Raw genomic sequence first — 14,397 nt, 5'->3', positions numbered from 1 at the left:
AAGGAGAAGCCAGTGTTGCTATGCTTTCGTTTTCCTGTTTCAGAGGCAGGCTGGGCAAGTTCCCAAAAGAAAGTGCAGATAAGCTTGGGTGGTGCCCTGGGGCTGAGTGCTGCCCCCGAAGGTCCCTGCTGCCGCCCTCGGGGCAGCGCACACAGCGCTGCAGCCAGAGCCCCTCAGCCGGGATTCACTGGGGAATGCTGCTTGCTCCTGGGGCTACAACAGAAGCACTGCCTCAGGGCTTCAGCACAGCTCTACAGTGCCAGCTCCTTGGAGGGGAGTGGCTCGAGAAGGATCTCTGGTCTTTTCATCAGAAGGTGCTGAATTTGGTTTCTTCCAGGTTGCACCTTGGTGGAAAAGCATTCTTCTGCATTCACATTGCCTGGAAGCTGCTCTTCAGAACAGAGTCTGAAGGGCAGGCGACTTTCCAAGACTGAATTTTCTACTCTGAAAGATTTTAGAGGTGAAGGTGGGAAGCTGATACTCTGTTACTAAGTGAGGCCATGGGCAAGACAATTAATGCCTCTGTGTTTTTCTCTGCAAAATGGAAATCATTCCTATGCAGGTTTCCACTCAGATGCAAGTGCAACAGCCCCCCAGTCTGATTGCAACACTGTGCAGAGGGTAAGGAAGAGCTCAAAAAGGACCAGCAGTGTAGACACCACTTACTTGCTTCAGCTGCATCCCTGGGCTCAACTCTCAGTGGAGGCAGCTTTAAGGATGATAAAATTTCATTCCTCTTCTTCATCTCATTCTCAAAAATCTCAGTTTTCTTCTGCTCTAACTTCTTTTCAGCCAACTTGCACAATGAAGAACGAACCTAGTTGCAATGGAAATACATCACAGACTGTAAGCAGAGACACACAAACCAGGCACATCATCTCATTGGGAGCATAGAGTCCACAGAGTGCCACAGACATTAATCCAGCTCCATATGCATTCCAATAGTTTCAGGAGAATGTCTCCCATCCTCACCTTGGCAATTATACACAGTGAGGTGGAACACTTTAGTGCCACAGCCTTACTCTGCTCCAACTGTGACAGGAAACCCTACTTGAAACATGGAAGTCATAGGAATGCTCCAAGACAAAGGAAGAGCTCCCATGAGCAGGCAGTTCAGCTCCTACAGGCCAGGGCAGGAGAATAAAAGCCATGTGCATTATGCAGCAAGGAGGGGTAATTGGCTGATGCTTAACACTTATGGCCAGGAAGTGCAGCTGTTTGTCACTTCCTGGCTTCTGAAGGACTCAGCTCTGAAGGACTCTCAACGACTTGGTCTCTGAGACCAGGAGACCAAAAGGAGGAGGGAGTCATGTGAAAACAATTTGGAGGAACATGGATATTAAGGAGCAGAAAATGTGAGAATGAGAGGGCTGTGAGATACAGCCAGAAAGGTAACCAGGAGACATCAATCTGTCCCGTTTTTATTTTGAAGCCTTGCTTATACTCAACGTTAGCATCTTTGCTTCTCTGCTTCTGAGGGTGCCCTTTGCCCACATTCACTGGTTTACAGTTTGCTCTGCCAATCAGAACTTCTCTAAAATGGCCTTTGCATATAAAGAATGCTTCGGGCATGACCTTGGCACCATCTCCATGCAGTGACTTTTCCACAACTGGAAACAGCCAAGCAATTGCTCAGTAGCCGTCAAATATATTCCCAAGACAATCCCCAACCCCCAAGAGTGGAGGATCATGGTTTTCAGAGGCATTTTGGGCCAAGCACTAAACAGCCACTGGAATGGAAGTCTGCTCATCCCTGTTCTTATCCCTTACCTTTCCAAAGCCCTCTCTCAGGTCTCTGTCACTTGTTAGACCAGGACTGCTGGGATGATCCATCTCCTTGAGCTGGCTCAGTGGGAGGCCTGGAACTGGAAGCAAAGGTTCCTGTAAATCTCTGGCACACTTCAATTGCCCAAAAATGTCATGCTTGGCAACAGGCAAGACAGGTTCCAGATTACAGAGCTCTAACAGGGCACAGAGATGGTGCAGGAAAGCAGCAAGCTACATATGCCTAGACCCTCTCCCAGTGGATGGGCTCCTGGAAGGAGACATGACATTACTCTGTGGGCCAGCAGACTGAAACCTGCTGCCTCAGCCCCTGGTTGCTGGAGAGCCTCTGTGTTTGATAGAGAAGGGCAGAGATGGAGATTGCTCTTGACAGAGATTCTTATCTGCCCTTATGCTGATTTTAGTAAACATCTTTCTGGTTCCTAAAAGTAGTCCCAGGTTCTAAACCTGTATGCTTTCAGATCAACATTTTGGGGCAGCAGGGAGCCCAGAGCCCTGAGCTTCCCAGCAATGGCTCAGCTGCACATGCAGCCTCCTGCTCCTCTCCCTGCCCCACAGCTCAGCAGCCCTACAGCTCCACGGGGCACTGGCAGCAGCACAGCTCATGGCAGGGGGCACCTGCAGGGCACAACTGCTCCCTGGCAATGTGCACAGGCTCTCCAGGCTGGCACAAGACCCTTCCTCCCACCAGAGAGCGGCCCAGCTCCCACCTTACCTCTGTGGGAGGCTGAGCCATGCTGGTCCTTCCCCTTGTCCTCCTCCCTGGCAGTGACCCTGGGGACAGCGCTGCTCAGCTGCCTCTGCCGGGGCTCCTGGGCCAAGGCCCCCTGAGCCGGCCGGGAGCCCACACCTCCATTCCCAACGCTGGGCTTCCGCATGCAGGTCTCCAATCTGAGCAATTCATCGTTTTTCCTTGGGAGCAGAGGCATCCCAGCTCCTGTCACACACCAAGAGCTCTTTCCCTTCATCCTCTGGTTTTGTGTCGTAAACTCAGAAGGATCTGTAGATCAAGTACAGGAAAAGAAGTGAGTTAATTGAACTCACTCCTTTACAATCAACTCATCTAATGGGTAGCGAATTCAAACTTTATTTTTTTGACTGCAAACATTTGTTGTTTCTTTATTTTTCATGAATCTAGCATAATTTGAATTTCTCTGAACAATGTGGAGCTGGCAAGCCAGGAGAGATGGGTTCTATGCCTGTTGCCTCCCCACTACTCCAGGAATCATTTCCTTCCAAAGAGTTGGAAACTCCCACTGGTCTCTGGAATTTGACACTGTCTAGGAAGTGATTGTTTTCCAATCCTGTAATCAGGGCCATTGTTTCTGTAACTCCCACTCAATTCTATTTTAGGTTTTACACTTCTGTGTTTTCTTTATTTCTCTTTAAAACAAAGGAATTGCTGGTACACAAACTTTGGCACCACATGTTAGATGCAAAAGAAGCTTTGCTTTCCCAGTTAGATGTCCTCTGGAATATGCAAGCCCCTCACTGAAGGGAATAAAGAGATCATCCAGAAGTTTCACTTTTGTTCTACTTCACTCTTGGAGGACTTTATTCCCTACCTTCTTTCCTGCAGAAACACCCAAGCCCAACATAGATATGACCTGTCTCAAAACATTTCTGATCACGGCCGATACTGACAAATTAGATTTTGTCTAATGGCGGGTCATTCTCAAATACTCTCCAACACAGCTCTTAGAACTATTTCTTTACATGGCTTCACAGGGGATAAAATCATGTAGCAGCCAAGCAGTAGGGGAAGAATAAGTGCCTCATACCAAGATTTTATTTCCCTTGTAGGATGTCAGGACAATTACAAAACTACAACCGGTAAGGGTTAATGCTATAGCTAATTTCTAGTCCAGAATAAATCCAGCAAAAATGCCACCTTACTTATTGAGCAATACTTCTCCCTAGCTGCATTAAGCATTCCAGCTGCATATCACCAATTAAGGAGTCATTCCAAAGGGCCTCTGCCCAGGATTTGGCAGAACTAATCCTGAGCAAAGGGGCCTGGGCATCTGATCCCTTTTTCTGCATCAGCACAACTGTTTCTTCAAATCTCATCTCTCCTATCATGACATGCCCCAAAATGGCAAAGGAACAACAACAACAGGCTTTGCTGGAGGCTTTCAACTCAAAGGCATTGGCTGGCACAGACGCACCAGAGACCGCAGTTTGTCTGGCACAATTCTACTTGTCAGGGATCAGGCAAGGCAGGGACAGGGGGACAAGGCAGAAGGCATCTCCTCCCCCAGCCTCAGCCTGCAACAGTGACACAGGCAGAGGCAGTGGGGCAAGAGATTTGCCATGGTGAACCTGCCATAGGTGGCTTTGGGCTTGTGCTGTCAGAGGATGACAAACTCAGACCCTGCATATGCTGCATCCATTTGGAATTGTCCTTCTCCTGAAATGCAAAATTCAACAGGATTTTCTGTCATAGGAGGTTTCCTGATTTCCCCCTGTGCAAAACCAGGCGGTGTCCATGAATCTGCCTTAGATCTCAAAGAGTCCAGCTGAGAAATTGCCCAAAGGAAAGGTTTTCTCCTTGAAGGGCAGGAGGAAGGAAAGGGAACATTTCTCATTTCCTGCTAAATGAGGATTTCCTTCTTTTTCTCTCCTAATTGAAACACTACAAAAGCTGCAGGGAGATAAAATCCAAATGCAGGATGGAGAAGAATGTTTTCTTTTCCCACACTATAATACCAGTGCCCCAAAGTACCACTCTAGCTCCTGCCACTCAACACTTCACAATGCAGGAATTTTCATTGTACCACCGGAGCGCACTCCCAGTAACTGGGCTCTGGGACAGTCCACTGAGGCCATCAAGGAATTGAAACAAATTTAAAGAAATTCTTAAAACCATGGTTCATAACCAAGTTTTCAAGATGTCACCTCTGATTCAATATGCCAATGGTCATTTTAGGACCGACATGCCCTGTACCTACCTGCATGTTCAGACTTCTCTTTGATGCTGCCGCTCGGTCTTGGCCTTGAAAAAGGGAGAACAAAAGCACATATGAGGAGGGAGAAAGAGAAGGGAGGGAAGAGGTGTAGCATGAGAGGAGGCAATCTTTCCTAGCTTGTTCACTCTGATGAAGGAGGAAATGCAAGAGACATCAAGCCAACAAGATGCAAAGCTGATTAATTGTCCTTAAGCTTTCAGTTGCTGCAGTCAGACAGAGCTGGCCAAGCTCCAGCTGAAACACAGCAGTCATTCTCCAACTTGCATCATAACTCCCCAATTGTGGTGTCTCTCCTTTTGAAACCTGGGGGGCTCCTACAGCCTCTCTGAAGCAGCAAAGGTTGCTAAGCTGAGACACGAGTCTGTATGGAGGGCAGCTACTTTGCTTCTGCTGACAAAGCTTGGCTTTGCCTGCTCATGCCTTGCGCTGGTGCCAGTCTCGTGCTACATGTGGTCAGAGCACTGGAGTGTTCTGAGAAGGATATTCCACCTCCTTGCTTTTTGAATAAGAAAACTACTTTTTCCAACTCAGCTGATAGCCAAGGATATTCAGATTGCACTTTCAAAGCCCTACCTAAGCTCTTCAATAGGAATGATACTCCTGAGTCCTTCTTTCTTCTTATTTATCCTTCTTTCTAACTCAGATAAGCATGACAGCTGCATTTTATCACACATTTCCAAACCAATCTTTCCATCAGGTACAGTGCTAGAACTCTTCTCTAGCACCATGACCTCTTGGATTTTGAATCCAGGCCTCAATATTAAACACTGATTAAATCGTACATCTATAACCCAAAACTTCCCTGGAATCTCAGTTCACAGTGGAGGCCAAGGAAGATAGAAGTTATGCCTGACATTGTCTTTGGGATCCCTTCCCTTCCAAACAGATGCCAACCCACAGAGATGTCCAGAATCTGACAATAACTCCCAGGAGGTAATTGCTTTCCTAAGCTAGATTTCATGGCCTTTCTATTTGCAACTCCCACTGAGTTCTGGATTGGGTTTTATGTGCTGTTTATATTTCTCTTTACAACAAAGGAATGTTGCAACATGAACAACAGCACCCCGTGTTAAAAGTAAAAAAAGCAATACTAGAATTCGCAGACCCCTCTCCAGCAGCCAATATTTCTACAAGCATATGCTTGTGGGTGCTGAAGGTGGCAGTCACGGATTATAGTATTCTATCATCTTCAGGAGACAGACCCATGCAATACAGTTCCCAAATGACACCACAAACATTACAGAGGGAATCAATACCAAGCCCAGCAGAGGACCCATCTTCAGATGCTTTTAAGCCCTGCCTCCTCTTCCCCACCACCACCACCTCTCTGCCCTTGTGACATGAGGTGTGGGGTTTGACATGGAGCTGGATCATCACAGATGGGCCAAATGGTGAATACACAGAGGTTTGCCTAAATACATGGGAGACAGCTGACTGTGCAAAGGAACCTCACAAGATAGCAAAAGGGAGCTGAATTGCAGAGGGGAGCAGCAGACACCTTGGCTTACCTCATCTCCTGGGACTCTTGGACATCCAGCTGCACAGAGCTGAGCAGAGACCCTGCAGCACTGCCAACACGGGGACTGACTGCCTTGGGTATAGGGGGGATCAAAGGCAGCCCCAATGACCCCTTCTTCATATCCCCACCTCTGGGATACAGCAAGGATGCCTGGAAAGAGTGGTACACAGTGCTCAAATATAGCATCCAGCCTTGCCCTCATTCATGACTCAAGACAGTTACACATGCCCTGACAGGAAAAGTCAATATCATATATAGCAGATTGTCCTAGGAAGGGGAAGGGTGGCATAGGAAAGGGAATTGGTGAGGGAGAGACCATCCCAGCAGGAATCCACATGGTTGGCATCAGCATGTTCTGCAGTGCCACTGCCTCCACTGGCCTTTTGGATGGTATGGGAATGGGTTCAGATCACTGTTCTCTCCCTGTCTCTTAGGCACCTCACAGCCAGTGCTGATCTCCAACCAAGTCTCCACAAAGCCATTCTGCAGGATGTCAGAACCTGCTTTTCTCAAGCCCCTCAATTCTTCTGCTGCTGCCCTTCCCTCTTACAGTTGCCCAGCAGCCTTTCAGCCCAGAAGCTGCTGAGCTCTCGCAATGCTCCGTGCTCTCCAGCTCCCACACCTCCATCATCTCAGGCTCACTGGCATTTAGGAAGTTCAGCAGAGCTCCCTGCCCTGCTGCTCTCTGCAAGGTCTCTGCTTGCCCAAGTTGCTCCAGGGCCCCCATGCCATGACCAGGAAGGAGGGTGGAGGTAGGAGGGGCAGGTGCACACCATTCTTTAAGTGTCCCTTCCTTTCTGGCACAACTAAAGCCCCAAATCAAGTCCTCTTCAAACTATAGTTAAAGGACCACATCCTGTCAGGGATACACTGGGCCCTTCCTCAGCAAGGCTGGAATCAAGTACATCAGCCTTTGATTGGACATTCTGTTTGCCAGAGCTGTTGCTCATTTGCCTCCTCCTGCACCCCATGGCAAACCCAGAACAACTGCAGGTGCTGGCCCTGCTGCAAAGGCAATCGTGTGCCTGGGCTTGGGGCTGCTCTCCCCATGGCCACCTCCCATCCCTTCCCTCTGGACAAAGCCATGCCAGAGCACACAGCTGCCCAGAAGCTGAAGAAATCTAGAAATAGCATCAGAGACAACTGTGTAGGAGGCCATGGCTGTACAACTCAAACGCTGTGACAACCTGGAACTGACTTTGCAGGACTGCCTGTTCCAGCAAACTCCTTTTTCCATCCCCACCAGACAGAGCTGATGGAAACCACCACCAAGACATAGACATGGTTCACAGATACCCGTGGGTTACTGAATGCAGGAGGATTGCTTAGCTGGAGCAGACAACTTTAGCAGCGCTGCCTTCTTGTTGGTGTTTTCTCAGCTACAAGACAAAGGAGCAACCATGACAGAACCCAGAAATCATTCAAAGCACTCTCCTGCTATAGATACACAGTGAGGACTTGAAATCTGCACTACACACCCATTTGCAAAGACAGCCTGAAGTGCAGAGTCCAGCTGAGACCTTCCTTTACTCAGGGGTTTCCCTTGCCTCACACCATAGGAAAAAGTCTCAAAACTCTGCCTGCAGCACATAATCTGAAAATCTATCACATGGACTTATCTTGGTCTTCTTACCTTATGCATTTTTCCCTCTGAATCCAGCTCCTGCTTGTTCTTACTGTCACTGGTGCTGCTGCCATTTTTCCCACCCTCCTGCTCCACACTGCAGATTTTAATTGGTTTAGAAGAAGGAGAGCTCTTCTGGATGGGAGGCAACAGTTTAGAGGGAGGGAGCATGGAGGGAGATGGCCGGAACAACTTGGAAAACATGAACCTAGTCAGGCCTGCAATGTGGAGACATAAAATAGAACAGAGGCTGAGATGCAAAGCTAAAGCATCTAAAGCTCCATATACCATGGAACACATTTCCTCAAAACTTCTAAACAGCTGCACAGGGAAACATGCACGTAACAGCAGCCACGTGAGGCAGGCCAGGGGCACACCCTGAGCCACTTCGCAGAGTAACCAGGGGAACTCCATGGCTTCTGGGCTGCTCTGGGACAGCAGGGAGCCCTGTGCTTCCCAGCAATGGCTCAGCTGCACATGCAGCCTCCTGCTCCTCTCCCTGCCCCACAGCTCAGCAGCCCTACAGCTCCACGGGGCACTGGCAGCAGCACAGCTCATGGCAGGGGGCACCTGCAGGGCACAACTGCTCCCTGCCAATGTGCACAGGCTCTCCAGGCTGGCACAAGACCCTTCCTCCCACCAGAGAGCGGCCCAGCTCCCAAATACCTCGGTGGGAGGCTGAGCCATGCTCACAAGGGAACAAGTGAGTTAGGTGAACTCCCACCTGTAGAACCAATACATCTAATGGATGAGGCAACCAAGGGGTCTTTTTAGTTATTCAGAAAATTGCTTTGCTTTTATTTTTCAGGAAATTAGTATCACTTTAATTACTCTGAACAGTATGGTGCTAGCAAGCCAGGAAAGAGAGCTTCTACTGCATTGCTTATGTGTTTCTCATTGCCACCCCACTACTTAGGGATCTCTTTCCTTCCAAACAGCTGGCAACCCACAGTGGTCTCCAGAATTTGACAATTACACCTAGGAAATCATTCCTTTCCAACGCTAGATTTCATGGCACTTGTTTCTGTAACACCCACTCAGTTCTGGGTTGGCATTTGTTGGTTGCCTTTATTTCCTTTTGCAACAAAGGAAGGGCAGGCTCATGAATGATGGCAACCCACATTAGAGGTAAAAGATGCTTTGCCCTCCCCATTGCTTGTCCCCAGTATTCAAGGAGCCCATATCTGTAGGGGACACACTGGCTTGCAAACATTCTGTTTTTGCGAAGCTTTATTGCTTCATGGGTTTTGCTTCATGGGTTTTTTCCCTGCTTTCTTTCCTGCAGAGAACCCAAAACCCAACATAAGACCTACATCCAAACATTTCCGATCATTGCAGTTAAAAACAATTCCAAATTCGCTTGGTGGAAATGCCATAGGGCAGATCATCAAAAGAAGACCTTGCATAAATCTGTATTTCTTTATGCCTGTAGATGGAACAGGTCATTTGTAAAAGCACACCAGATAAGGAGTAATGATACAGCTCATTTCCAGTCCAGAACTAATCCAGCAAAAATGTCACCTTACTTATTGAGCAATACTTCTCCCTAGCTGCATTAAGCATTCCAACTGCATATCACCAATTAAGGAGTCATTCCAAAGGGCCTCTGCCCAGGATTTGGCAGAACTAACCCAGAGCAAAGGGGCCTGGGCATCTGATCCCTTTTTCTGCATCAGCACAACTATTTCTTCAAATCTCAACTCTCCTATCATGACATGCTCCAAAATGGCAAAGGAACAACAACAGGCTTTGCTGGAGGCTTTCAACTCAAAGGCATTGGCTGGCACAGACGCACCAGAGACCGCAGTTTGTCTGGCACAATTCTACTTGTCAGGGATCAGGCAAGGCAGGGACAGGGGGACAAGGCAGAAGGCATCTCCTCCCCCAGCCTCAGCCTGCAACACTGACACAGGCAGAGGCAGTGGGGCAAGAGATTTGCCATGGTGAACCTGCCATAGGTGGCTTTGGGCCTGTGCTGTCAGAGGATGACAAACTCAGACCCTGCATATGCTGCATCCATTTGGAATTGTCCTTCTCCAAAACTGGAAAATTCAAAAGGACTTTCCCTCACAGGAGGTTTCCCTATTTCTCCCAGTGAAAAACCAGGCAATTTCCATGACTTTCCTTCCGATCTCAAAGGGTTCAGCTCAGAATATACCCCAAGTTAAAGTCTTCTCCTTCAAGGGCAGGAGGAAGGAGTGGGAATATTTCTCATTTCCTGCTAAATGCTTTCTTTTTTTGGTTCTAATTGCAACACTAGAAAGGCTTCAGGGAGATAAAAGGCAGGCAAAGAATGGAGAGGAATGTTTTGTTTCCTGCAATGCATTTCCAGGGCCTCAAGATACCACTCCAGCTTATGCCACCTAAGACTTCACATTAGAGGAGTTTTCAGAGCATCCCCGGAGCATAATCCCAGTGACTGGGCTCTGGGACAGTCCACTGAGGCCATCAAGGAATTGAAACAAATTTAAAGAAATTCTTAAAACCATGGTTCATAACCAAGTTTTCAAGATGTCACCTCTGATTCAATATGCCAATGGTCATTTTAGGACAGACATGCCCTGTACCTACCTGCATGTTCAGACTTCTCTTTGATGCTGCCGCTCGGTCTTGGCCTTGAGAAAGGGAGAACAAAAGCACATATGAGGAGGGAGAAAGAGAAGGGAGGGAAGAGGTGTAGCATGAGAGGAGGCAATCTTTCCTAGCTTGTTCACTCTGATGAAGGAGGAAATGCAAGAGACATCAAGCCAACAAGATGCAAAGCTGATTAATTGTCCTTAAGCTTTCAGTTGCTGCAGTCAGACAGAGCTGGCCAAGCTCCAGCTGAAACACAGCAGTCATTCTCCAACTTGCATCATAACTCCCCAATTGTGGTGTCTCTCCTTTTGAAACCTGGGGGGCTCCTACAGCCTCTCTGAAGCAGCAAAGGTTGCTAAGCTGAGACACGAGTCTGTATGGAGGGCAGCTACTTTGCTTCTGCTGACAAAGCTTGGCTTTGCCTGCTCATGCCTTGCGCTGGTGCCAGTCTCGTGCTACATGTGGTCAGAGCACTGGAGTGTTCTGAGAAGGATATTCCACCTCCTTGATCTTCCAAGAAGGAAAAGGCCTTTTCCAACTCAGCTGATAGCCAAGGATATTCAGATTGCACTTTTAAAGCCCTACCTAAGCTTTTCAATAGGAATGATATTTCTGTGACTCATTCATTATTGTAATCACTCGGATAAGCTTGACAGCTACATTTCCTCAAACATATCCAAGCCAGTATCTTTCCATCAGGTACCATCCTATAAAACTTCTTTAGAACCTTTCCCTCTTTGATTTTAAGGCAAGATCTAAGCATTAAACATTGATTGGCTTACACATCTATAAACCAAACTTCTCTGGGAGCTCATTTCAGACCGGAGGCCAAGAAACAGACAAGTTCCACAGCATGTTTACAGAGGCAGCACCTGACTGTCCAGACGCCTCTCCAGCAGCTAATATTTGGCAAAACGTAATTTTTGCGTGCTGAACTTGAGACTCAAGGATCACAGTATTCTATCATCTTCAGGAGACAGACCCATGCAATACAGTTCCCAAATGACACCACAAACATTACAGAGGGAATCAGTACCAAGCCCAGCAGAGGACCCATCTTCAGATGCTTTTAAGCCCTGCCTCCTCTTCCCCACCACCACCACCTCTCTGCCCTTGTGACATGAGGTGTGGGGTTTGACATGGAGCTGGATCATCACAGATGGGCCAAATGGTGAATACACAGAGGTTTGCCTAAATACATGGGAGACAGCTGACTGTGCAAAGGAACCTCACAAGATAGCAAAAGGGAGCTGAATTGCAGAGGGGAGCAGCAGACACCTTGGCTTACCTCATGTCCTGGGACTCTTGGACATCCAGCTGCACAGAGCTGCGCAGAGACCCTGCAGCACTGCCAACACGGGGACTGACTGCCTTGGGTATAGGGGGGATCAAAGGCAGTCCCAATGACCCCTTCTTCATATCCCCACCTCTGGGATACAGCAAGGATGCCTGGAAAGAGTGGTACACAGTGCTCAAATGTAGCATCCAGCCTTGCCCTCATTCATGACTCAAGACAGTTGCACATGCCCTGACAGGAAAAGTCAATATCATATATAGCAGATTGTCCTAGGAAGGGGAAGGGCGGCATAGGAAAGGGAATTGGTGAGGGAGAGACCATCTCCCAAATTTCCCACCTCTCTCTTCCTGCTCATTTGTCTGCAATTGCAGCTACACTCCCAGCTGGAATCCACATGGTTGGCATCAGCATGTTCTGCAGTGCCACTGCCTCCACTGGCCTTTTGGATGGTATGGGAATGGGTTTAGACCACTGTTCTCTCCCTGCCCCTTAGGCACCTCACAGCCAGTGCTGATCACCAACCAAGTCTCCACAAAGCCATTCTGCAGGATGTCAGAACCTGCTTTTCTCAAGCCCCTCAATTCTTCTGCTGCTGCCCTTCCCTCTTACAGTTGCCCAGCAGCCTTTCAGCCCAGAAGCTGCTGAGCTCTCGCGATGCTCCGTGCTCTCCAGCTCCCACACCTCCATCATCTCAGGCTCACTGGCATTTAGGAAGTTCAGCAGAGCTCCCTGCCCTGCTGCTCTCTGCAAGGTCTCTGCTTGCCCAAGTTGCTCCAGGGCCCCCATGCCATGACCAGGAAGGAGGGTGGAGGTAGGAGGGGCAGGTGCACACCATTCTTTAAGTGTCCCTTCCTTTCTGGCACAACTAAAGCCCCAAATCAAGTCCTCTTCAAACTACAGTTAAAGGACCACATCCTGTCAGGGATACACTGGGCCCTTCCTCAGCAAGGCTGGAATCAAGTACATCAGCCTTTGATTGGACATTCTGTTTGCCAAAGCTGTTGCTCATTTGCCTCCTCCTGCACCCCATGGCAAACCCAGAACAACTGCAGGTGCTGGCCCTGCTGCAAAGGCAATCGTGTGCCTGGGCTTGGGGCTGCTCTCCCCATGGCCACCTCCCATCCCTTCTCTCTGGACAAAGCCATGCCACAGCACACAGCTGCCCAGAAGCTGAAGAAATCTAGAAATAGCATCAGAGACAACTGTGTAGAAGGCCATGGCTGCACAGCTCAAAAAGCTGCGTCAACCTGGAACTGACTTTGCAGGACTGCCTGTTCCAGCAAACTCCTTTTTCCATCTCCACCAGACAGAGCTGATGGAAACCACCACCAAGACATAGATATGGTTCACAGATACCCGTGGGTTACTGAATGCAGGAGGATTGCTTAGCTGGAGCAGACAACTTTAGCAGCGCTGCCTTCTTGTTGGTGTTTTCTCAGCTACAAGACAGAGGAGCAACCATGACAGAGCCCAGAAACCTTTCAAAGCCCTCTCCTGCTATAGATACACAGTGAGGACTTGAAATCTGCACTACACACCCATTGCAAAGACAGCCTGAAGTGCAGAGTCCAGCTGAGATCCTACTTTGCTCACCTTCTTCCTTAGGCTCACACCACAGTTAATGGTCTCCGATCTCTGCTTACAGGACATAAACTGAAAATCTGCCACACAGGACTTATCTTGGTTGCCTTACCTTATGTGCTTTTCCCTCTGAATCCTGGTCCCGGTTGTTTCTAATATTGTCCTCCTTGTAGCCAGTGCCATTTTTCCCATTGTCCCGCTCTCCTCTGGACATCATATTTGACTTGGTTGAAGGAGAGCCCTTCTGGATGGGAGGCAATGGCTTGGAGGGAAGGAGCATAGAAGGATTTGCCAGGGAAAACCTCTTGGCAAGAGGGTAGCCAGTCAGGCCTGCAAAGTGGACACACAAAATGTAACAAGAGGCTGCAAAGCAAAACAAAAGCATCTGAAGCTCCATGTTTCATGGAACACATTTCCTGGAAACTTTCCTGGAAACTTTCCTGGAAAATAGCTTGAAAAGGAAACCTGCTCCTGCCATCAGCCCCTTGAGGCAGGCCAGGGGCACACCCTGAGCCACTTCCACAGAGCTCCCAGGGGAACTCCCTGGCCTCTGGGCTGCCCTGGGACAGCAGGGAGCCCAGAGCCCTGTGCTTCCCAGCAATGGCTCAGCTGCACATGCAGCCTCCTGCTCCTCTCCCTGCCCCACAGCTCAGCAGCCCTACAGCTCCACGGGGCACTGGCAGCAGCACAGCTCATGGCAGGGGGCACCTGCAGGGCACAACTGCTCCCTGGCAATGTGCACAGGCTCTCCAGGCTGGCACAAGACCCTTCCTCCCACCAGAGAGTGGCCCAGCTCCCACCTTACCTCGGTGGGAGGCTGAGCCAGGCTCACAAGGGAAGAAGTGAGGTTGGTCAATGCCCACCTCTATCCCAGAATCAACATGTCTAATGGGTGTGGCACTTAAGGGATATTTGATATTTTTAAAAACAATTGTTTGGTTTTAGTTTTCCTTAGACTAGCCTGTGTTTAATTCCTCCAAACTCTATTGAGTTAGCAAGTCTGAAGTGAAAGGTGCAAGGATCCAATAATAACAGGGGAATAAGG

General features: G+C 48.8%; 1 protein-coding gene across 1 annotated transcript in view; it reads right to left on the bottom strand.

The window, feature by feature from the left end:
• Positions 1-13,569, bottom strand: part of LOC134042020 (serine/threonine-protein kinase pim-1-like) — a 36,873-nt gene extending 23,304 nt beyond the window's left edge. The window contains exons 1-2 of the mRNA XM_062489093.1: positions 13,465-13,569; positions 13,356-13,406 (exon numbers count right to left, since the gene is read on the bottom strand). Coding sequence (XP_062345077.1) covers positions 13,356-13,406; positions 13,465-13,569 — 156 coding nt within the window. The remainder of the gene's footprint in view (positions 1-13,355; positions 13,407-13,464) is intronic.
• Positions 13,570-14,397: the final 828 nt, after the last annotated feature.

Source organism: Cinclus cinclus, chromosome 3 (assembly GCF_963662255.1).
Source record: "Cinclus cinclus chromosome 3, bCinCin1.1, whole genome shotgun sequence".
In the NCBI taxonomy this organism is placed as follows: Eukaryota; Metazoa; Chordata; class Aves; order Passeriformes; family Cinclidae; genus Cinclus; species Cinclus cinclus.
This window is presented reverse-complemented; position numbering and strand designations above follow the sequence as displayed.